General features: G+C 50.9%; 2 protein-coding genes across 3 annotated transcripts; one reads left to right on the forward strand and one right to left on the reverse strand.

Annotated features, from left to right (window-relative positions):
- Positions 1 to 1,092: 1,092 nt before the first annotated feature.
- On the forward strand, positions 1,093 to 12,043 carry GGN (gametogenetin). Of its 2 annotated transcripts, none has more exons than XM_081868814.1 (4): positions 1,093 to 1,204; positions 3,327 to 5,635; positions 9,807 to 10,009; positions 11,862 to 12,043. In XM_081868814.1, exons 2-4 carry the CDS (start codon positions 3,341 to 3,343, stop codon positions 11,992 to 11,994), a joined length of 2,631 nt encoding a protein of 876 aa, XP_081724940.1. In that variant the 5' UTR covers positions 1,093 to 1,204; positions 3,327 to 3,340; the 3' UTR covers positions 11,995 to 12,043. The 2 variants fall into 2 exon arrangements, with proteins under 2 accessions (XP_081724940.1, XP_081724939.1); XM_081868813.1 differs by lacking the exon at positions 1,093 to 1,204 and adding an exon at positions 1,790 to 2,041.
- Positions 12,044 to 13,669: 1,626 nt separating this feature from the next.
- Positions 13,670 to 23,269, reverse strand: PSMD8 (proteasome 26S subunit, non-ATPase 8). Its single transcript, XM_081869507.1, has 7 exons — positions 23,056 to 23,269; positions 20,443 to 20,515; positions 18,823 to 18,925; positions 18,355 to 18,520; positions 15,958 to 16,058; positions 14,976 to 15,084; positions 13,670 to 14,365 (listed from the first exon to the last, which is right to left on the reverse strand). Exons 1-7 carry the CDS (start codon positions 23,227 to 23,229, stop codon positions 14,228 to 14,230), a joined length of 864 nt encoding a protein of 287 aa, XP_081725633.1. The 5' UTR covers positions 23,230 to 23,269; the 3' UTR covers positions 13,670 to 14,227.
- Positions 23,270 to 23,351: the final 82 nt, after the last annotated feature.

Below are 23,351 nucleotides of genomic sequence, written 5' to 3' on the forward strand. Positions count from 1 at the left end.
ATAGAATCATAGAATCACAGAGTTGGAAGAGACCACAAGGGCCATCGAGTCCAACCCCCTGCCAAGCAGGAAACACCATATAGAATCATAGAATCATAGAGTTGGAAGAGAATTGGTCTTGAATTGCCCAAGAAAGATGTAAAGGTATTTTTGTATGCCACAACCGCTGCTTGAATTTTAATAGCCAAGAAGTGGAAAACACAAGAATTACCAACTGTGGAAGAATGGCAGATGAAGATGATGGACTTTATGGAGCTAGCTGACCTCACTGGAAGAATCCGCGACCAGAAAGAAGAGGAGCATGAAGAAGATTGGAAGAAATTTTAAGACTATTTGAATAAATATTGTAACATTAAAAATTAGAAGTTACCTGAAAGTACCAAATAGGCCTAGGATTAAATTAGGAGTTAATTAAATAAATGAGATTTGGAACATTAAGAAAAGTTAAGAAATCTGACTATAACTGGAATATTGTTTTTGAATAATGATATTGGAAAACTACTACATTCAGTTACAAGGAAATTCAGATGGGAGTGACTAGAGGAAGTCAAGCAATATGTTTATGAGGTTGGAAGCTTAATTAATTAATCAATTTGTATTGTTTGTGTTTGTTGTCATATCTTCTGTTTTTATTCGCTTTATTTGTTTTATCTGTTTTTTATTTTTGTTTCAGTTGTTTTATAGTATGTAAAAACAAAATAAAAGAAAAAAAAAATCCTTCCAGTAGCACCTTAAAGACCAACTAAGTTAGTTGCAGGTATGAGCTTTCGTGTGCATGCACACTTCTTCAGATGCACACGAAAGCTCATACCTACAACTAACTTAGTTGGTCTTTAATGTGCTACTGGAAGGAATTTTTTTTCTTTTATTTTGTTTTGACTATGGCAGACCAACACGGCTACCTATCTGTAACTGGATTTATAGTATGTGTTATATTTGTATTTTTCCGGTAACAGTATGAAACTCAATAAACATTATTGCAAAAAAAACCCCCCAAACAAACCCATTTTGCAAAGCCGTGCTTGCAACACCCCGCGCGCAATTACGCACAGGATCGGTGGGTGGGGCTTCGCGGCAGCATTCTTGACAACCCCTCCCCCCCCGCAGGGGAAAAAAGGGGCGGAGCGTCCGTTATATCCGTTGCGGCTCCGCCCACTCGTTCCATTTCCCCAGCTCCGTCCGGGAGCAGCCACAAAGCCAGGCGGTGAGTGGGAGGGGCCGCAATTTGGAGGAGGGGCCTGAGGTGCAGGGGGCGGGGCCAGCCCTGAGCGGGTGGGGCAGACTTGGAAACGGGTTTGGGTGGAGACCAGCACACGTGGAGCCCAGCTGAGAGCAGAGCGAGTTGTGTTTCTGTTTGTTCTTTTTACTCACTGAGTAGGCATCCCGCAGAGAGGGGGGGGGGGGGAGTAAAGCAAAATGCGACCCTTTTAAGCCTGTGAGTTGGATACAGTGAGAAGGGTTTCTGGAGGGATCTTTCATTCGTCTGAGCAAAACCCACGGAGGAGGGATCAAAGTGAAAAGGGAGCCAGTTCCAGTAAGGAAAGAGATCCAAAGAGGGGAGGCTTTTTTTAAAAAAATAAATAAATAAAAAACTCAGTAAGATCCACTGAGCGTAATTCTAGGAGGAGAGGAATTTATATTTTTTAATTCCATTAAGAAGTGATCCAAACGGGACAGGCATTTATTAAAAACTTGGTGATCAAGTTGTAGGGAGGGCAGATGGGAAGGAGTGCAGGTTTTTTGTAACCCAGTGAGTAGCACCCAAAGCTTGAAGGATAGCTGTCTTCTTACTCAGCCAATGGGATCCGGTTGGGAAGGATCCATTCAAGACTTGTGCTGTCGCCCCGCCCCCTTTCTAAAGATGGGATCTAGTGTAGGAAAGATCAGTGCTTTAAGCAGGCCATTTTAACAAACTCACTGAGAAGAGGATTTTTTTCGGGATGGCTCAGTGCGCTACCTGAGAAGACTACAAATTAACCAGGAGTCGGCGTGAATATGAACAGTTCCCCCAAGGCTCCGCCACTCTAGGCAGAAAACTCAGGTATCGTGGCTTCTAGGTGCTCCCCCCCAAAAAAAAACCCCCCCAGCAACACCCCCACTTCCTTCTTTGTAAGTATTAAGCCTTATTCTGTTCACCCTGCAGAGGAATTTAAGAAGCTGCCTTATGCCAAAGTCACGCCATGGGGTCTGCGTAGCTTATTACTGACAACACTGGCAGGCAGCAGCACCCCCAGGATTTCGGGGAAGGGGTGTCTCTCAGCCCAACCTGGAGAGGCTTCTGGGATCTGAACCTGGAGCTTTCTTGTAGCTCTGGGAGAGCCCAGCTGGTAGGGCATGAGACTCTTAATCTCAGGGTTGTGGGTTTGAGCCCCACGTCGGGTAAAGACCCCTGGACTCATTGACCCCTGTGGTCCCTTCAAACTCTACCATTTTATGACTCTGCCTGCAGAGCAGATACTGCACCCCTGAGGCGATGGCTCTTCCCCAAAAAGAAATAGATCTAGGAAGATATGTAGTTCTCAGCCAACCGCCTGGAGGCCATTCTCATCTTCTGAGATGGCAGGTTGAAGGCTGCCCCTTTTAACTGGCCCCGATCCTCTGCTTTTAAGCATCCGTCTGAAGCGCAGGCACTTAGGAAGTGGGGCTTCTCAAGGGAGAAATGCATGGCAAGACCCCGTTAAAAGCACAGGAACCAGCGCTGTGCGTTCAGAGCGGCGGCACTGAGCCACTTTAAATGGCCCCTCAAATAGTCTGCAGTTTGTTAAGGGTGCCGACTGTCACTGTGAGTCCCCCACCCGCCTCAGAGAGTGGTTCACCTCATCCCAGGTAATTTGGGGCATCGTTGCTGCTTTAAAACAGGAAGTGACCAATGCGCAGAGGAGAACGCTACCATTGGCTACTGGTCACATGGCCGCGTTCTACCTCCAACTGTCAGGGCTGTTACGCCTCTGAATACCAGTTGCTGGCAATGGCAAACTGGCCTGTGACAGCGGGTAGTCTTGTGGTGTAGTGGTTAAGAGTGGTGGACTCGTAATCTGGGGAACCGGGTTCGCTTCCCCGCTCCTCCACATGCAGCTGCTGGGTGACCTTGGGCCAGTCACACTTCTCTGAAGTCTCTCAGCCCCACTCACCTCACAGAGTGTTTGTTGTGGGGGAAGAAGGGAAGGAGATTGTTAGCCGCTTTGAGGCAAAATTGGGGCAGCCTCTATGAACCTGCCCACATGTCTCTGTGTCCCTCACGCTCGTTGCATCACCTCCCCTAGCCACTGCCTCCTCCTCCTCCTCCTCCTCCTCCTCACACTGGACTTTTTTATTATTATTCCTAGGATGACTGTATATAATGGGCAATGTCCAATCAGAAGCCACACAAGAATCAGAGACTGCCAAAGACGGGGAGGAGAAGGCCAACCCTGACAGGAGCAAGCCAGACCGGGGTGCAAGCGGCGCTAAGCATGAATTGGGGAGCCGCCCCCCGGGTCTCCAGGCCCCTGAGCAGAAAGCTACCAGTCAGCTGCTGAGCACCGAGCCAGGGGGAGGGGACAGGCCGGCGGGGGCTGCTGCGGAGATGGGGAAGAATCATTCCAAGAAATCGAAGCTGAAGCTCTCCTCCATGTGGGCGCAGAACACAGCCAGTGGCGGGATAAAGGAGGCCAGCCTCTGCGACAAGGACCCAGGGGCGGAGAAGCGGGGGCTGGCTTGCCTGAGCAGGGCGGACCTCCAGAGCAGGCCGAGCTCGGCCCCCGCCCCGCCGGAGGACCCCAAGGGGCCGAAAGCGTCTCTGAGGCCTCCCCCAGCGCTGCCCTCTGACCCCAGGGACTTGGGCGCCAAGCGAGCACCGGCAAAGGGGAAGGGCAAGCCAGAGAACGTGCCTCAGGCAAGGGGCATGGGCGGGCTCCTGCTGCAGCCCGAGAAGCTGGTGGAGCTGGGCCCGGCGGCTGAGGCGCCCCCGGACGTGGCGGAAATGGAGGTCTGCTGGACCCAGCACATCAAAGCCAGCGCCAAGGAGCACTTTGAAAACAAGGGGAGGGTGCTGGAGTCAGCGCCCTCGACCAAGAAGCAGCCAGCGGGCCCAGTGCACGGCGCCGAACCTCTGAGGGGGGCCGAGGATGTGGCGGCTGCGGCGGCAGGGCCTTGGCCTCTGAATGAGAAAAGCGCCAGCCGTTCAGCTGCGTCCAGCTGTGTGGCTCCACCTGGAGGGAAGAAAGCTCTTCTGTCGTGGGGGTCTGGGCAGAAGGAGAAAGAGAGTCCTGGACAGCGGGACAGCGCCCCTGGCAGCGACGGAGACTCCCGGGGCCTGGCCCTTGCCTCCCAGTTGCCGGTGGATTGCTCCGAGACACCGGGCAGCCCCGGGGAGAAGGCCCAAGGCTCAGGGAGCGAGGCGAAGGCCGGGGCAAAGGGCGAGGCCCTGGGAGCGGAAGGGGTCAACTCAGAGACCATGCAGGAGCTGCTGGAGAAAGGCCTCAACTTCCTGTACAAAGTGACCATCCAGCCGGGGCAGTGGCCGCCCAGCATCAAGGCGGTCAAGCAGAAAGCGGGCGTCATTTCCTCCGGCATCTCCTACGCTGACGTCCTCAAGCAGTGCCCCCAGAAGAAGGCGCCCGCTGGCGCTGCCCCGGCGCTGCCGAAAGCCCTGCACCACCTTACCGCGGCGGGCAAGAAGCTGCCGTCCTTCAAAGGGCTGGAGAGGAGCAACCCGGAGGACTTCTCCTCGCTCAGCCAGCTGTTCCTGGAGCACTTCAAGAAGGTCACCCCCAAAGAGCCCGCTGCCCCCCACGCCCCCAGCCAGCAGGTGGTCACCTTTTTTGAGGAGCTGTCTACCGGCAACACCAAGCGGCCGGAGTGGCAAAGGCCCCGGCCGCCCACTCCGTACCCCCAGCGCCGCAAAGGTCAGGGCCGGAAGCTGCCCAAGTTTGGAACGGCCGTGTCCCAGGTCGTCGCCTTCCTGGGGAGCGACCCCAAGTGCGATTGGTTTGTGCACGACGACGGCCAGGTGTCTCTGGATGAGGCCGCGGCGGGAGCTGAAGACGGGGGCAAGGACTCCGCCGACCCACCCAGCCCTGGCGAGAAAGGGGCCGAGGCGATGGGCTCCCCTCAGCCCGTTGTGGCTCTCTTGGCGGAGCACGAGGCAGCCGGGGAGGCTGACGAGGCTGCCCAGCGGTTGCGCAGAAGGCTGCAGGGCCTGGAAGGGGTCGCCAAGGAAACGGGCCCAGCGAAGCCACCGGCCTGTAATGCTGTCCGGGGCGGCCATTCTCCGCTGGCCGTTCCCCCGTTCCCCCAAAAGGAAGACCAGCCCCCGGCGTCCCTGCTAGGCTCAAGGCCTTGCTCTCCCAGGGAGGTGCTGGAGGCCCCCAGTCCAGCCGCCTCTGCCCGGTGCGCCCCTGTGAGACTGATTCCCGACCAGAAGGTGGTGGCTGCAGCCCAGGCGAGGCCCAAGATCCGGAAACAAGGCCCCTCCACCGCAAAGTCCAAAGAGAAACTCAAAACTTCAGGGCAGCCGAAAGTGAAAACGCCCAAGGGGAAGGGGCAGAAGCAGTGGCCCCGAGGCTACGGGATGAGCTCCCTGAGGCTAGAGGGTGTCCCCCTCTTCCCGCCTTTCGAAAACGTCGCCAGGCCGTTTTATTTTGGCGAGCCGTTGGTGAGTCTTGTGGATTTGGCTGCTCTTTGTTTCGTACATTGCCGGCGGCTACCCACTCTCTTCATTCCTTCTTGCTGTTAATGATCTGTTATGGTTCTTTACATCCTTTCCAACCTGGTTTTGGAACAGGCAAAGCCTTGGGTATCTTGAGGCACTGGTCTTCAACTGGTGGGTCTGGTCCAAGGTGGGTCTCAATGGGAGCACATATATACAGTAAAAGGTTAAGAAATGCGTCCCCGGAGGCATGTTTGGGTTGGAAATGGGTCCTGGGTCTGAAAAGGTTGAGGGTGCCTGCCCAGGTGTGGCATGACATCTGCGTTGCTCCAGCTACTCTGGGAGGCTCTTCCCCCCCCAAAAAAAAACACACAGTGAGACATCAAACATTAAAATCTTCCCTAAACAGGGCTGCCTTCAGATGCCTTCTAAAAGTCAGATACAGTGGTACCTCGGGTTACATACGCTTCCGGTTACAGACGCTTCAGGTTACAGACTCCACTAACCCAGAAATAGTATCTCGGGTTAAGAACTTTGCTTCAGGATGAGAACAGAAATCGTGTGGTGGTGGCACAGCGGCAGCAGGAGGCCCCATTAGCTAAAGTGGTGCTTCAGGTTAAGAACAGTTTCAGGTTAAGAACAGACCTCCAGAACGAATTAAGTACTTAACCCGAGGTACCACTGTAGTTGTTTATTTCCTTGACATCTGATGGGAGGGCATTCTAGAGGGCGGGTGCCACCACCAAGAAGGCCCTCTGCCTGGCTCCCTGTAACCTCGCTTCTCGCAGTACGGGAACCGCCAGAAGGCCCTCGGAGGTGGACCTCAGTGTCTGGGCTGAACATTGGGGGTGGAGATGCTCCTTCAGGTATACAGGGCCCGGCAGGGGTCCTTGTTAGGTCTACGAGGCATCTTTTCTCAAACCACACCCACCTGCCCCACACCGAACATCATGTGACATTGTATGTGGGGCAGATAAAGGCATGGATGAGACCGGGAACCCCTTAGCACAGCGGTTCTCAAGCTGTGGGTCCCCAGATGTTGTTGGACTACAACTCCCATCATCCCTGACCTCTGGCCTTGCTAGCTAGGGGTGATAGGAGTTGTAGTTCAACAACATCCGGGGACCCACAGGTTGAGGAAGGCTGCCTTAGCAGAATGGGGCTGGCTCTAGGTCCTGATCCATTGTTGGGCACTGGGAGGGAGCAGCTTTGAAGACCCAGACGGGCTTCAGAGGGGTTCTCTCACAGTGCCAGTCAGCTGATCAGCAGGATGAGGAGCTGCCTTGAAAGCAATGTGTTCATTGCTGCTGCCAGCGCACGTTCAAAGGAGCTGCTTCTTGGTACCCAGCTGATGGGCACCAAGAAGAGCCCCATTGAAGATATCACTAGAACTAATCCAGAATGCGGCAGCTAGACTGGTGACTGGGGGCGGCCACTGAGACCATATAACAGCGGTCTTGAAAGACCTACATTGGCTCCCAGTACATTTCCGAGCACAATTCAAAGTGTTGGTGCTGACCTTTAAAGCCCTAAACGGCCTCAAAGGCCCAGTATACCTGAAGGAGCGTCTCCACCCCCACTATTCTGCCCGGACGCTGAGGTCCAGCGCCAAGGGCCTTCTGGCGGTTCCCTCATTGCGAGAAGCAAAGCTACAGGGAACCAGGCAGAGGGCCTTCTCGGTAGTGGCGCCCGCCCTGTGGAACACTCTTCCAGCAGATGTCAAAGCGATAAACAACTACCTGACATTCAGAAGACATCTTAAGGCAGCCCTGTTCAGGGAAGTTTTTAACGTGTGATATTTTACTGTATTTTTGGTTTCTATGGAAGCCGCCCAGAGTGGCTGGGGAGGCCCAGCCAGATGGGCAGGGTATAAATAATAAATTATTATTATTATTATTATTATTATTATTATTATTATTATTATTATTATTATTATTATCACCTGACCTCATAATGATGTCAGGTAGGGTTGCCAGCCCTCCAGGTCTGACCTGACGCCTCCAGGTTTTCCTGGCCCCCTCCGGGGAGGAGGCAGGCAGAGGGCTTGAATCTCCAGGTGGGTGGGAGTGTCTTTAATAATAAAGAAGAACTATTAAGAAGACTGCATATAGCTTGCAAGCTTCAGCCCAGCTTCAAATTATAGCACAGAGACTCTGTGGTGGGGTCTGACCTCCTCCACTCTCCCAATTAACCTCCATCTCCAGGGCTGGCCTTTCCCCATGACATCACCAGGTCTCAGATTTGGGATGTGAAATCTCAGGGTCCGGAATGCTCCTGACCTGCGCTTTAGGTGCCATCGACCATGGTCTCCTGGAGTGGCTGTCTGAGTTGGGGGTGGGTGGCATCACTTTACGGTGGATCTTGTCCTACTTGGATGGTCGTTTCCAGATGATGATGATAATAATAATAATAATAATAATAATAATAATAATAATAATAATAATAATAATAATTTATTATTTATACCCCGCCCATCTGGCTGGGCTTCCCCAGCCACTCTGGGCGGCTTCCAACAAAACACTAAAATACAATAACCTATTTAAACATTAAAAGCTTCCCTAAACAGGGCTGCCTTCAGATGTCTTCTAAAAGTCTGGTAGTTGTTGTTCTCTTTGACATCTGGTAGGAGGGCGTTCCACAGGGCAGGCGCCACCACCGAGAAGGCCCTCTGCTTGGTTCCCTGTAACTTGGCTTCTCGCAGCGAGGGAACCGCCAGAAGGCCCTCGGTGCTGGACCTCAGTGTCCGGGTAGAACGATGGGGGTGGAGACGCTCCTTCAGGTATACTGGACGTGCTCTTTGGCCCTATGGAGCCTTCAGTGTGGGGCCGTTCGGGGTCCCATTTTAACCCCTCTGCTGTTTAACATCTACACAAAACCACAGAGCTGGATTATCTGGAGTTTTGGAGTCTGTGGTCAGCAATATGCGGAAGACACACAGCTCCACTTTACACCTGTAGATTTGGCAGTGGGTGTGCTAGTCTGTTGTCTTGCCTTGATAATGGCCTGGATAAGAGCCCAACAACTGAAGCTCAATCCAGATAAGGCTGAGGCTCTGTTGGTGGGCAGTTCCATAGACTGGACGGCTAGGAGGTTGCCTGCTGTGGATGGGATTCCACTTCCTCTGAAGGACCAGGTAGCTTGGGGGGCACTTCTGAATTTTTCGCTGTCACTTGAATCTCAAGTGGTGTCAGTGACTCAAAGTACCAGCTTCAGCTGGTGGCCCAACTGTGCCCCTATCTGGACAGGGATAGTTTGCCTTCTGTCATCTATGCTCTAGTAACCTCTAGGTTAGATTACTGCAACATGTTATACGTAGAGGTGCCTCTGAAGGCGGTTCGGAAACGTCAGCTGGTGCAGAATTCAGCAGCCAGGTTGGTCACTGGGACAAGACAGTTTGAGCATATTACACCGATCCTGGTCCAACTACACTGGCTGCCCATTAGTTTCTGGTCCCAATTCAAAGTGCTGTTTTTGACCTCTAAAGCCTTAAACAGTCCAGGGTACCACACGACCTCAAGGACCACCTCCCCTGATATGAAACTACCTGGATCCTGAGATCATCATGAGCCCCTTCTCCAAGAGGGTCTGGAGAGTGACAACATGAGAAAGGGCCTTTTCTGTGGTGGCTCCCCACTTGTGTGGAATGCTCTCCTTGGCACCTTTGTTACATATCTTCAGGTGCCAGGCGAAAACATCCTTCTTCAGCCAGCCCTTGGGCTGATTGACCACCCTATGGCCTTTTAACTGTGCCTGTTGGAGCGGGGTTTTATTGATTTGTTTGCTTGCTTTTTGTTTTCATGTTGTGTTTTTTATGTTGTAAACCACCCTGTGATCTTCAGATGAAGAGTGGTACAGTGGTACCTCGAGTTACATACGCTTCAGGTTACATACGCTTCAGGTTACAGATTCCGCTAACCCAGAAATAGTACCTCGGGTTAAGAACTTTGCTTCAGGATGAGAACAGAAATCGTGCAGCGGCAGCAGGAGGCCCCATTAGCTAAAGTGGTGCTTCAGGTTAAGTACGGACCTCAGGAACGAATTAAGTACTTAACCCGAGGTACCACTGTATACAAATGTAAATTCTCATCGTCCAAACTGGACTTTTCAGTAAGCTGTTTTGAGCATAGGAAATATGATGTGGAAACGTTTTAAGCAAATAAAATCACTGTATGTCCAGGAAACGCCCCCTCCCCTGGAGAAACCCGCCAGCATTGAGGAGGATGCAGCTTCCGCCCCGACTGGTCCAGATCCTGGCGGAGAGGCAAACGGTTCCCCCCCGCACCACCACTGGCCGGCTTTCCAGGTGGCAGAATCATGTTCCAGGAAGTGCTACTGCAAACACCAGGAGCAGAGGAAACTGCCCCAGAACGTCGTAACTTGGTGAGCAGGCTGAAGCTTCGAGTGCAAATCCCAAGCAGCTGGTCACAAAACACACTTCTGGGGTGGGGGGAGTTATTATTACTATTATGAGCATTAGCACCCTACATCTTTATCCCCAAAGGCTCCCAGACTGGCTTCCATATACAGTGGTGCCCCACAAGACGAATGCCTCGCAAGACGGAAGACTCGCTAGACGAAAGAGTTTTCCGTTTTGGAGGTGCTTCGCAAAATGAATTTCCTATGGGCTTGCTTCGCAAGACGAAAATGTCTTGCGAGTTCCTGCGGGGTTTTTTCCCCTCCCCCCCCCTTTCTAAGCCGCTTATCCGCTAAGCCGCTTATCAGCTTATCCGCCAAGCCGCTAATCAGCTGATCCGCCAAGCCGCTAATCAGCTGATCCGCTAAGCCGCTTATCAGCTGATCCGCCAAGCCGCTTATCAGCTTATCTGCCAAGCCGCTAATCAGCTGATCCGCCAAGCCGCTAATCAGCTGATCCGCCAAGCCGCTAATCAGCTGATCCGCCAAGCCGCTTATCAGCTGATCCGCCAAGCCGCTTATCAGCTGATCCGCCAAGCCGCTTATCAGCTGATCCGCCAAGCCGCTAATCAGCTGATCCGCCAAGCCGCTAATCAGCTGATCCGCTAAGCCGCTTATCAGCTGATCCGCCAAGCCGCTTATCAGCTTATCCGCCAAGCCGCTTATCAGCTGATCTGCCAAGCCGCTAATCAGCTGATCCGCCAAGCCGCTAATCAGCTGATCCGCTAATGGGCTTGCTTTGCAAGACGAAAAAACCGCAAGATGAAGAGACTCGCGGAACGGATTCTTTTCGTCTTGCGAGTCACCACTGTAGCCAATTAAAACAAGACAGTCCCCTGCCCCACAGGCTTACAGTAAAAAAGACAAGGAGAAAGGGATAGGGAGAGAAGAGTGGGTGGAAATGCAACTCTGGCACCAATTCTTAAAGAGACACATGCATGTTGCAAATGCGCTTAACTGTCGTGGCTGCTCCTGAAGTATCTTGGGAACTGTAGTTGGAGGAGGATGCCAAGAATTGTTGGGATTCCCTCACAGGTGTTCCCCCACCCCTCCAAAGACTAGTTCCCATGATTCCCTGGGAAGTCAGAATGACCCAAACCAGCTTTTTAATGTGTGGTGTAGCTATGCCTGTAGCATAATAATAATAATAATAATAATAATAATAATAATAATATTTATACCCTGCCCAACTGGCTGGATTTCCCCAGCCACTCTGGGCAGCTTCCAGCAGAATATTAAAATACAGTGATTCATCAAATATTAAAAGCTGGTGGGAGGGTGTTCCACAGGGCAGGCGCCACTACCGAGAAGGCCCTCTGCCTGGTTCCCTGTAACTTGGCTTCTCGCAGTGAGGGAACCGCCAGAAGGCCCTCGGAGCTGGACCTCAGTGTCCGGGCAGAACGATGGGGGTGGAGATGCTGGGTATACTGGGCTGAGGCTGTTTAGTCGAGTGACAAGCTGTGTGCTAAAAAGGCCAGTTGTCTCCTGACCCAGATTATCTCGTGCGGTCCTAACTAGCATGCCACACCCAGGCAAGAGTGGCTGCAGAACTCTCGTTTCCCAAAGGCAGAGACTAGCTGTGCTGGCTGTGTCTGATGGGAACTGAACACCCCAAGTACTAAAGGTTTTTACTCTCGCATGTAAATTTCTTGTTTAGTCGTGTCCGACTCTAATCCATTGAGGCTCGTCCTGGGTATTCTTTAACCAGCTGCCCTTTCGCAGTTGCATTTCAATCAAGCCATTGTAAGAGGCCTAACTCTGCAAAGCTCCACCCTGCTCACCTATGCTTCTGCTCCCCGCCCCCCCCCCCGTTTTACAGGCTCAATCCTTCCACCAACCATCTGACCGAACCGCCCTGGGTCGCCACCGCCATGCTGGCCGTCTCGCTTGTTGCCGGGACCAAGTTCTGCCTGGACTCTTACGAACAGCAGCACATTGCCAATGAGGACTGAACCCCCTTCCCCAGGCTTCTGCAAAAAATAAACCCTGTACATCACACCAGCTTGGCCCGTGGCTTTGTTTCGTGCGGCGGGGGTCCCTGCAGACTTCTCCTTGAGACCTGAAATTGGAATCAAACGGGTTTCCGGTTCTGCAGATGGGTTTGGAAACGGGCCACGTTAGAGCTCTGGGGATTGCCAGGTAGATAGCACTTGTGCATACGAGCCCAGCAGAGGCAGCAAAAGTCATATGGCTGGCGTACAACAGAGACCAGAAAGAATGGGGGTCTGTCCATTACTGTGCCCAGGCAAGAGGATGACAAGTCCCTATGAATCACCACTGGAACTCCATGGGCTGCCAGCCCTGTGGATTCTATTGGTTCTCCTGCAACTGTTACCAGCTGCAGGGAGTTCTGGGCCAACTATGCTAAGTACCAGAGGTGGCCTTCCAGGTGTTGTTGTGACTTCCAGCTCCCTTCTTCCCTGCCCATTGGTCCTGGTGGCTGGGGCTTTTAGGAGCTGGAGGTCAACAAAATTTGGAGGGTCTCCCACGCCTCATATATGCTAACTACAGTGGTGCCTCGCAAGACGAAATTAATCCGTTCCGTGATTCTCTTCGTCTAGCGGTTTTTTCCTCTTGCGAAGCAAGCCCATTGACGGCTTAGCGGATTAGCGCTATTAGCGGTCTAGCGGCTTTTAGCGATCAGCTGAGAGGCGGCTTATCAGCGGAACAGCTGATAAGCGGCTTAGCGGCTTAGGAAAGGGGGGGGAAAGCGGAAAAAACCCCGCGGGAACTCGCAAGATTTTTTCGTCTTGCGAAGCAACCCCATAGAGAAATTCGTTTAGCGAAGCGCCTCCAAAACGGAAAACCCTTTCGTCTAGCGGGTTTTCCGTCTTGCGAGGCGTTCATCTTGCGGGGCACCACTGTATCTGGTCAGTGTGGATGTCCCAAGGCGGGCTGTCCTAACACCTGCTAAGGGCGGCTATAAAGCAGTGTTTCCCCAACGTGGGTCTCCAGCTGCTTTTGGACTACAATTCCCATCATTCCTGACCACTGGTCCTACTTGTTAGGGATGATGGGAGTTGTAGTCCAAAAAAAACAGGTGGAGACCCAAGTTGGGGAAACACTGCTATAAAGTGAGAATAACTCTACAGGTGTTGTCTTTTGCTATTCAGCCTATTTTGCCTCTACTGAGCCTGTGGAAATGTGTGATTACGGAGGACACACCAGCCAGGACAGCAGCAGGTATAAGGGCAAGTTAAGGCTCATCTCAGTAACTTGATTCCTAAGTGTGTATGTGTGCCTCACTGTTAAAACTTCCTTTTTTATCAGTTGCCAACTGTAATGCACCAAACCAAGGCAACATTTAGTAGTCCAGTTCTGATGTTCCCCTATTACTGCTGGCACGCTGCTCAACAAAGTCACAGGGACCATTTTACTGTAATGTTAAACAACAAGCCTGCTCTTCCCTTCTTCAGCATGTCTGCAGGGAAATCTAGAACATTTTGTTCGGACAAAATGGACAAACCCCTGCTTAGCTTAAAATGGAAGTGGTTGTGTGGCCATGGAAACTTATACCTGAAACACTACTAAACTATGGTTTTGCTTCATCTCCTGGTTGGGTCCGACTAGCTAAGCCTTCCTGCATTAATAGCTTTCAAGTGCACTTATGACAGTTGGGAAACTGCATTTGTAGAAGAAACTGTGTTTATTTAACCTACAGTCAATCCTTGTAAGTGGCTTGCACCGAAAGGCGACAGCAAGTTACCAAATAAAAACCAAAACCAAAAGTCAGATTGTAATTCTGGGAGGCCAGTTTAACCCTGCGATGACCAGAAAGCAGAGAAAAGTATCCGCTTCCAGTGCAACCAGTTCCTGGCATTAATTTTGAACAATTAGCAAATGACAGGCTGGTCTGTGATGCAAGGAAAGGGGAGGGGAGGCAATAATATAGGCTATTTCCACCCCTCTGAGGTCAGAAAAGGCCATGAATCAACAGCCCCCCTCCCTTTCACATCCAGAACATCTCTCCACCTAGGACCAAGGAACCATGTAACTGTTAATGACACAGGGATAGGCACAATTTTTACTCTGGCATCCCAGGAGAAAAAGATGGGGCGAAAGAGTCCCCGCCCCTCCTATATAAGCAAATTGACTGCCCGCTGTATGGGAACTGGATTACAAATACTAAAATGGGGAGGGGGGGGAGAAGAGTAACCCACAGTCCCAGCCCATGGTGGGGGCCCGTTAGACGATCATCTCCAGCTGCCGGGCATATTCGATAACTTGTTTGGCTAGCTCTGTCGAAGGGATGGTGGCATCTTCCGGCTTCTGCTGCTGGCCCGTGAAACAGTAGTGGCTGTTTGGGCCTAGAACCCAGCCTCGCTGTAAAAGAGCAAGAGGATGTTATATGAGATTCTTTTTTAAAACAACAATGCCACAAAACCCACCCCATGAACACGGAGGCTTGTTTCTCCAGCAAAGGTCCCTCCCTCATTTTCGCCTTGTAGGAGAGCTAAAAATAGTGCCAGTATATTTCACATCTGGCAACCAAACTTTGGGTTTCAGATAGTACAGGGGTAAAGGAAAAGGGACCCCTGACCATTAGGTCCAGTCGTGACCGACTCTGGGGTTGGGGCGCTCATTTCGCTTTATTGGTACAACTTCTGGGTCGTGTGGCCAGCATGACTAAGCCGCTTCTGGCGAACCTATTTATCTACTTGCACTTTTGACGTGCTTTTGAACTGCTAGGTTGGCAGGAGCAGGGACCGAGCAACGGGAGCTCACCCCGCCGCAGGGATTCGAACCGCCGACCTTCTGATTGGCAAGCCCTAGGCTCTGTGGTTTAGGCCACAGCGCCACCTGCGTCCCTCTAGTACATGGGTAGAGGAGTATAAAAAGCCCGGTACACAAATTTCCACGGCCCTCCAGCGGCTCATTTACCAGAAGTAATGTATTTAATGTTAACTCTGGAAGTCTGTACTCAAATTCTCACCTTCTTGGCATAGTCTGTCATCTTCTTGGGGGTGAAGAAGAGCATGCGAGTGGCCTCATTGAACAGGATCTTCTCGTAGGCCTTCTCAATGCAGCTGGCAATTTCATCCCTGGGGTGGGAGGGAAAAAACGGAACACAAGCAGGTCACCCAGACGGAATTCTTGGCACACAACTCGGCCGCTATTAAGCAGGGTTAAGCCCCACTGATGTCAAGAGGAGACGTAAGGAGGTGCTGAATTCTCTCCCACTGAGACTGATAGGGGATTTCAAGGTGCTTAAGATATGGCTGGGCTGTGAGGTTACAGGGTCTATAGGGTTTAAAGCACATCACATATACTCAGGAATCCTCACAGCTGCTGTGTTGGTCTGTAAGGTAAAGGGACCCCTGACCATGAGGTCCAGTCGTGGCCAACTCTGGGGTTGCGGTGCTCATCTCGCTTTACTGGCCGAGGGAGCCGGCATACAGCTTCCGGGTCATGTGGCCAGCATGACTAAGCCGTTTCTGGCGAAACCAGAGCAGCGCACGGAAACGCCGTTTACCTTCCTGCCGGAGCGGTACCTCCTGATTGCACTATCTACTTGCACTTTGACGTGCTTTCGAACTGCTAGGTTGGCAGGAGCAGGGACCGAGCAACGGGAGCTCACTCCGTTGTGGGGATTCGAACTGCTGACCTTCTGATCGGCAAGTCCTAGGCTCTGTGGTTTAACCTACAGCGCCACCCGTGTCCCGTGTTGGTCTGTATTAACTACCATATTCCACAAAGGGATGGGATGGTGTCACAGAGGCAACTAGGTGGGAACGAGGCAAGTTTCTCAGGCTTTTGATAGGGGGTGTTTTTTTGAGGAATACCAATGGCGGATATATTTCGTTCTCAACTCTTACTCCTGGTGTGCACAAGAGGAAATATCACCTGCCCTTGCAGAAGACCTTTACCCCATGTTTATAAAACGAGTCTGAGAGAGTTAAGAGAGCACAACCCACCTGACAGTGTCCAACAGGATGTCGATGAAGAAAGCGTAACTCTCTGCTGGGATGTTGCCTTTTGCCAGGAAGACTTTATTGTAACTGCCTTCCATCAGATACTAAGGCAGGAGGAAAGAAGAAGAGTGTCACAGAGATAAACAATTTATTAGTCACCTTTTCAAGGTAGCTGACCAAAGCCACATACAACTGATAATGTAGCAATCAATCCACAATAGAATGAAAGGTGTGGTCACTGAAAATTTTGGAACAGCATGTTGTCTTAATAAGGTTTTATCCAGTGTTAGAAACTCAGATAGCCACCAAATGGCTCCTTAAACCAGGGTTACAGTCATCAAAACGGGATGTGTAGTTGCCATTTTGGGGCCAGGTGCCTGGAAAGTCCTATTTCTAAATACGACTTTTTGGTTCCTGAAATTTGTGCTGATTGTGCTGATAAAATATCACAGATAGAATTCTACAGGATGTGTTGTTAAGCGTGTGAAAAGAGTCACGATCCAAGGATCCCCAGGCATGCACCTCCAGATGGTGGAGATGTCTGGCACCTGGGCATCCTCACCTGGTTGCAAAGGCCCAATAGCCAGGTGCAAAACATCCCTGGCGAATTTCCAATGCTGGTTTTATGCAATTATTAATGTACTGCATTAGTTTTTGTTGTGTTATGTCTGGAACTCCCTCACACAACTCCTCCAAAGCAGCAACCCTCTCCTCACCTTCAACTCTTCCCCTTCCAGGATCCAACCCACCTTTTCTATTAACCCTTTGGCACACCGCTTAGGGAGAATATGTCATTGTTTCAGTTACACACACTGCTTTAGAATGGGTGGCCTAGGTGCCCCACTATCTCAGGAAAACCTTCTCCTCCCATACAGGGCTTCTTTCCACAGCGGGTTTTTAAGGTCCACGAACAAGGCTTGCTATTTTGGAAAGCCAAGATTGGTATCCACAAGAAGCACAGCCTTTTCAGACTTAACGCTCTTGCGAGGACTGCAGTTTAGCCTTGTTTCACAGAGCACAGGAATACAGGGAGGTGCCTCATACCAAGTTGGAGCATTGCCCCGTCTTGCTCGGTATAGCCAACACTGTCAAGAACAAGTGGATTGAACTTAGGACCCTTTGCATGAAAGGAAAGTGCTCCTACTCCTAAGCTAAAGACCTTCCCAGAAACAAGCAGAGTTTTTAAATGCAACTGGAAGGTGCTTTTGTGTTTAATAATAATAATAATAATAATAATAATAATAATAATTTATTATTTATACCCCGCCCATCTGGCTGAATCTCCCCAGCCACTCTGGGCGGCTCCCAGTCAAATGTTACAAACAGTACAGCATTAAATATTAAAAACTTCCCTAAACAGGGCTGCCTTCAGATGTCTTTTAGATAGGATAACTGCTTATTTCCTTCACTTCTGAAGGGAGGGTGTTCCACAGGGCGGGCGCCACTACCGAGAAGGCCCTCTGTCTGGTTCCCTGTAACCTCACTTCTTGCAATGAGGGAACCGCCAGAAGGCCCTCAGCGCTGGATCTCAGCATCCGGGCTGAACGATGGGGGTGGAGACGCTCCTTCAGGTATACTGGGCTGAGGCTGTACAGGGCTTGAAAGGTCAGCACCAACACTTTGAATTGTGCTCGGAAACGTACTGGGAGCCAATACAGATCTCTCAGGACTGGTGTTATGTGGTCCCGGCGGCTACTCCCAGTCACCAGTCCAGCTGCCACATTCTGGATTAATTGCAGTTTCCGGGTCACTTTCAAAGGTAGCCCCATGTAGAGTGCATTGCAGTAGTCCAAGCGGCGATAACTAGAGCATGAACCACTCTGGCAAGACAGTCTGCGGGCAGGTAGGGTCTTAGCCTGCGTACCAGGTGGAGCTGGTAGACAGCCGCCCTGGACACAGAATTAACCTGTGCCTCCATGGACAGTTGTTAGTCCAGAATGACTCCCAGGCAGCGCACCTGGTCCTTTTATAGCTGCATTAGAAAATTGCTGTATTTCATTGCTTACCTGGGGGAGGTAGGAGGCACAGAACAGGGAAAATAACTAAATATACCTCCTCTCTACCCAATTAGAAGAAGAAGAAGAAGAGTTTGGATTTGATATCCCACCTTTCACTCCCTTTAAGGAGTCTCAAAGCAGCTAACATTCTCCTTTCCCTTCCTCCCCCACAACAAACACTCTGTGAGGTGAGTGGGGCCGAGAGACATCAGAGAAGTGTGACTAGCCCAAGGTCACCCAGCAGCTGCAGGTGGAGGAGCGGAGACGCGAACCCGGTTCACTAGATTACGAGACTACCACTCTTAACCACTACACCACACTGGCTTAAGGGCACTTTGCTAGTTAAGCACTTATTCACAGGGCCTGGGAAGGAGAAAAGCAAAGAGGAGAGGAGAGGCATCACCTGCTCCAAAGATACAGGGTGTTTGATGTAGACGTTGGTCTGAATGTCCTTGGCTGGCAGCCTTTCAAGCTCAGTGTGGAACTCTGCGACACGGTTCTGAGACAGCAGGAAGAGAAGGTTCAAGCCCAGCAGCTGATGCATGTAGGCTGACTCCGGTAACTCATCTCTGAGGAGGGAAGGGGGAAGAGAGAGATGCTGAATTTGTGTTACGGAGTGCTTTAGCCAGAGACGCCCAAAAAGGCACAGGAGCAATAGATCATTTGAGCCAAAGGAATGATTTTGCCTCTTCTGTGCCGTCCACCCCATGATGCTTCCATCCTCTGCACACCAGAGGAATTGCGGGGGTTTTGTTTCGTTCAGGAAAAGTTATTTTTAAAAATTCCTGAAAAACATCAAAGTTGGGTTTGGGGATAAAAACCCTGATGAGTAAAACAATTATCTGAAAGGGTTCAAGGCAGGGATACTTACTTGTAATCAAAATAGTAGCACTTCAGCTGGGCCATGTACCTCTCAAAAGATGGGATGTCTTTCTTCAAGATACTCCACTGTGCTCCGATTTCTAGAATGTCTCCTTGCGGGGCAAGAAGGGAAATGAAGGGCAGAGCATTAGCAACAACAAGCAGAGGAGTTGCACTGTTAGAGCAAAGCAAGCTGATCAGGTTGGTATCTTGCCTCCAAGTCTGGCGAAGATTACTAACAGATTTCTAACAGTAAGAGCTGTTCGACAGTGGAACAGATTCCCTTGAGAGCCTGTGGACTCTTCTTCCTTGGGAGGTTATTAATAACAATAATAATAATAATAAATTTTATTTATATCCTGCCCTCCCCAGCTGAAGCCGGGCTCAGGGCGGCTAACAACACTAAAACAGTGCAACATTATAAAAATTAATTAAAATCAAAATTGATGGCAACCATAAACTAAAGTTTTGTAAAGATTGCCAAAGGAGGGAGTCAGGCTGTGCCTTGGCCAAAGGCCTGGTGGAACAGCTCTGTCTTGCAGGCCTTGCGGAAAGATGTCAAGTCCCGCAGGGCCCTAGTCTCTTGTGACAGAGCATTCCACCAGGTTGGAGCTGCAGCTGAAAAAGCCCTGGCTCTGGTTGAGGCCAGCCTAACCTCTCTGTGGCCCGGGACCTTCAAGATGTTTTTATTTGAAGACTGTAGGTTCCTCTGTGGGGCATACCAGGAGAGGCGGTCCCGTAGGTACGGGGGGTCCTAGGCTGTATAGGGCTTTGAAGGTTAAAACCAGCACCTTAAACCTGATCCTGTACTCCACCGGGAGCCAGTGCAGCTGGTATAGCACCGGATGATATAGCAGATGTTGGATGGCCATCTGTCAAGGATGCTTTAGTTGAGATTCCTAAATTGCAGGGGGCTGGACTAGATGACGCTCTGGGTCCCTTCCAACTCTATGATTCTAGGTGGCTCATATAAGAACTGGGAGGGAGGCCTGTAACATCTCTACTCCACCAGCACCTCCTGCATCTGCCACCAGGACCAGGGGCTGTGAGAGACAGCAGCAGCAGCCATGCAGTGAGGAAGTTCTGGCCTGTATAGGACTAATATTTTGCTGCTTCAATTGTCTGTTCCAAGGCAGGAGACTCAGCGACACAATGGCATTTGTGGGAACATCAGGGGACAAGGGGAGAAAGCTAATATACACCTTTGCCCCCCCTGCTGTAGTGACTCCTGTATCATTGTCCATTTTGTCATGTTTAAAACATATTGTAAACTTCAGTTAGTGGGCGAGGTACAAAAACTCCCAAATAAACAAATAATATGAGGCAGAGCTTAAAACACAACAAACCAACAAATAATGGTGCATAGAGAAGGGAAAGTCTCGTCAAGAGGCCTTTCTTGCTCTTTTCCTTTGCCCACAGTGTGGTTTTGTCACTTTCTCCCAAGCCTGAGGGACAGGTGAAGATGCATTCTTTAAATTATCATCAGAAACAAGGACAGTGGCTGTTCTTGAGAACAGAGACTGTGTCGGCGGCCAAACGGCAAACTTTAGAGGGATGAATTTGCCTCACAGATTTCTGTCTGTGTTAGGAGATTCCTATCAACCTTGTGCATGGGTCGGATTATACTCACTTGCCAAGATAAGCTGCTGTTTAGTCAGTTTTGTGCCTGTTGTGGGCAGAAAGTTGAGTTCAAGCAGAGCTAACTGGAACAGAGCAGAGAGAGGGAGAGATAGGTTACTGCTGGGGCTGATGAGAGCTCTAGCACCTGGAGGGCACAGGGTTGGCAAAGCCTGGTTTAGAGCTATTGCAGACTTAACATCTTACTATTGATGGCTGGTGGCTTGAAAAAATGAAGAATTGGACAAATTCAGGGAGCCGGGCGCTGTCAACAGCTATCAGCTAAGGAAGGGAGCATTCCAACCGTAGAAGCATAATAATAATAATAATATTTATTCCCTGCCCCAGTCACCCTAGTACCAGAGAGGCAGCAACCCTTCAAAAGTTGTTAAGACTCCAGTTCTCATCAGCCCCAGAAACCATGGCTGATGGGCAAGGAGTAGGCACCAGGAAAAAGCTTTATAATCAGGCCTTTGGCATTTAACTATCTGTGGCCTTTCTAGAAGTGGGTGGGATGTTTTTAGTGTATTTCTTTCTGTCTTGGTTTTAATGCACCTATGTGGCTTCTTATGGTATGTTTGCTTGTCTGTCTAAGTCACTTTGGGTTATCCTGGGCAAGATAAAGTGACTAACAAATTCAATACATAATAATAATAATAATAATAATAATAATAATAATAATAGGATGATGGCAGTTGAAGTCCAAAACCAACAACTGCAGGCTCTCGCCTTTCCCAACCCTGCTGTATACCCTTGTTATATGATGCTTTTGGGATAGTGCTGTGCATAGCTGTCAACTTTCAGATTTGAAAATAAGGGGTCAACAGCCTCGAAAACAAGGGATCAGCAGCCTCACCTGTCCCGGGGACAGTCTATGGGATATCTAACAATCTGGGATAGCAGCAGGAAGCGGCGCTGGAATAAGGGAATTTCCCGCAAAAAAGGGAAGGTTGACAGCTATGATGCTGTGCCGAATTGTTTTGTTTGAAATCTCCATTGAGGCAGCTGGCTGGCTGCAGCTGGAGACCGGATGCTGTTAAGGACTGCCTCAATCACGGCAAGGCTCAGCGACCTGACTCAGCCGAAAGAGAGAGAGGCTCGTAAACAGGTTTTCCAGCTTAGGCAAAAACATCTCCGCTGAGTCACTGGCCTCCTCTTCCGGCAGCAAAGGAGCCCGGCACCCAGAGGTTTGCCGGGACAGAGCCACCTCAAACAGGGACACAGGAAACTGCCCGATGCGGAATGAGGTCCTCTGCTCCATCTAACTCAAAACAAAATAAAAAAATTCCTTCCAGTAGCACCTTAAAGACCAACTAAGTTAGTTCTAGGTATGAGCTTTCGTGTGCATGCACACTTCTTCAGATACACTGAAACAGAAGTCACCAGACCCTTCTATATAGTGAGAAGGTGGGGAGGGGTATTACTCAGAAGGGTGGTGGGATTGGGTGATTGGCAGATAGCTGTGATGAGCCTGTCGTTAAGGTGCTACTGGAAGGAATTTTTTTATTTTGTTTTGACTATGGCAGACCAACACGGCTACCTATCTGTAACTCCATCTAACTCAGTACTGCCCACACTGACCGGCAGCGATCAGGCACAGAGTTTTTCCCACACCCGCCTGGAGACATGCGGGCTAAACATCAGGAAGAACTTCCTGACCGTAGGAGCTGTACCACAAGTGCTGGTGGGCTCTCCTTCCTTGGGAGGATTTTAAGCAGTCACGGGGATTCCTGCATTGCAGGGGGTTGGACTGGATGACCCTGGGGGTCCCCTTCCAACTCTACGATTCTGCAGTCAAAACAAAATAAAAAAATTCCTTCCAGTAGCACCTTAAAGACCAACTAAGTTAGTTCTAGGTATGAGCTTTCGTGTGCATGCACACTTCTTCAGATACACTGAAACAGAAGTCACCAGACCCTTCTATATAGTGAGAAGGTGGGGAGGGGTATTACTCAGAAGGGTGGTGGGAATGGGTGATTGGCAGATAGCTGTGATGAGCCTGTTGACGACTCTTAACGACTGCAATAGGTCTTACAGGAAAAAGCAAGGGGTGAAAAGGTGAAAAATGGCTTTGTCATGTATAATGAGATAAGAATCCAATGTCTTTGTTCAAACCAGGTCTCTCCATAGTTTTAAGTTTGGTAATAAGTTGCAATTCAGCAGCTTCTCTTTCCAGTCTATTTCTGAAATACGATTCTGCATTTAGGGATGGGTGATCGCCCTCTGTTTTCCCTATTTCATGCCCCAGTCCCCGCTTTTCACACCTCAATGCAAACCACGGGCTCTCCCTGCCTCCCAGACGCGGGTTCCAGCCCTCTCTGCCCTGTCTTCTCTCGGAACAAAGGCTTCCCCCTCCTCTCCCTCGCCCCTCTCCCCAGCGCCTGCCTCCACTAACAACCTCCCTGTAAATGGCAGTCTCCCCCCGGCCACGCTTTCCCTGCAGCCCTCGAGACGGCACCCCAGCCAGGGGTCCCTCTTCCCCTCCTTGCCTCCCTTTCCGACTTCGAGGGCGGTTTCTAGGGGCGCCGCGCCGCCCTCGGCGGGGCTGTTTCCAGGCTCCCCCCCCCGCCGCGTCGGTTTCTCGGGCCCCCCTGCCCGTTTCAAGCGCCCCCGCCGGCTCCCTTGCCTTGAGGCGGCCCAGCAAGTCTCCGCACTTGCTCAGGCTGAGGTTCTTGCGGTTCCACTCGGCCCTCAGCTGCTCGTACATGCCCGCCGCCTCCTTCAGCCCCGCGGCGCCCGCGTCCGCCCCGTTCAGCACCGGCCCTCCGGCCGCCGCCATCACCGTCACTCCCGCTGCCATGAATCGGCAGCCGGCGGAGGAGGAGCCGCGGCAGCCGCTGTCACAAAAGCCCAGCGCGACGTCCTCGCTTTGCGGCCGCCCGCGAGGTCTCCACGGCAACCGGCCTCGAGGCCGGCGCGCGC

This window comes from Podarcis erhardii (genome assembly GCF_964252035.2).
Source record: "Podarcis erhardii genome assembly, chromosome: 7".
Classification (NCBI taxonomy): Eukaryota; Metazoa; Chordata; class Lepidosauria; order Squamata; family Lacertidae; genus Podarcis; species Podarcis erhardii.

Excerpts from the sequence above, each read along its gene's own strand:
- GGN (XM_081868814.1), top strand. The coding sequence starts at position 3,341 with ATGGGCAATGTCCAATCAGAAGCCACACAAGAATCAGAGACTGCCAAA. Across the intron at positions 5,636-9,806 it reads TTTATTTTGGCGAGCCGTTG|GAAACGCCCCCTCCCCTGGA; the intron begins GTGAGTCTTGTG and ends CTGTATGTCCAG. Across the intron at positions 10,010-11,861 it reads CCCCAGAACGTCGTAACTTG|GCTCAATCCTTCCACCAACC; the intron begins GTGAGCAGGCTG and ends CCCGTTTTACAG.
- PSMD8 (XM_081869507.1), bottom strand. The coding sequence starts at position 23,229 with ATGGCAGCGGGAGTGACGGTGATGGCGGCGGCCGGAGGGCCGGTGCTG. Across the intron at positions 15,085-15,957 it reads ATCCTGTTGGACACTGTCAG|GGATGAAATTGCCAGCTGCA; the intron begins GTGGGTTGTGCT and ends CTCCCACCCCAG. Across the intron at positions 14,366-14,975 it reads TGACAGACTATGCCAAGAAG|CGAGGCTGGGTTCTAGGCCC; the intron begins GTGAGAATTTGA and ends GCTCTTTTACAG.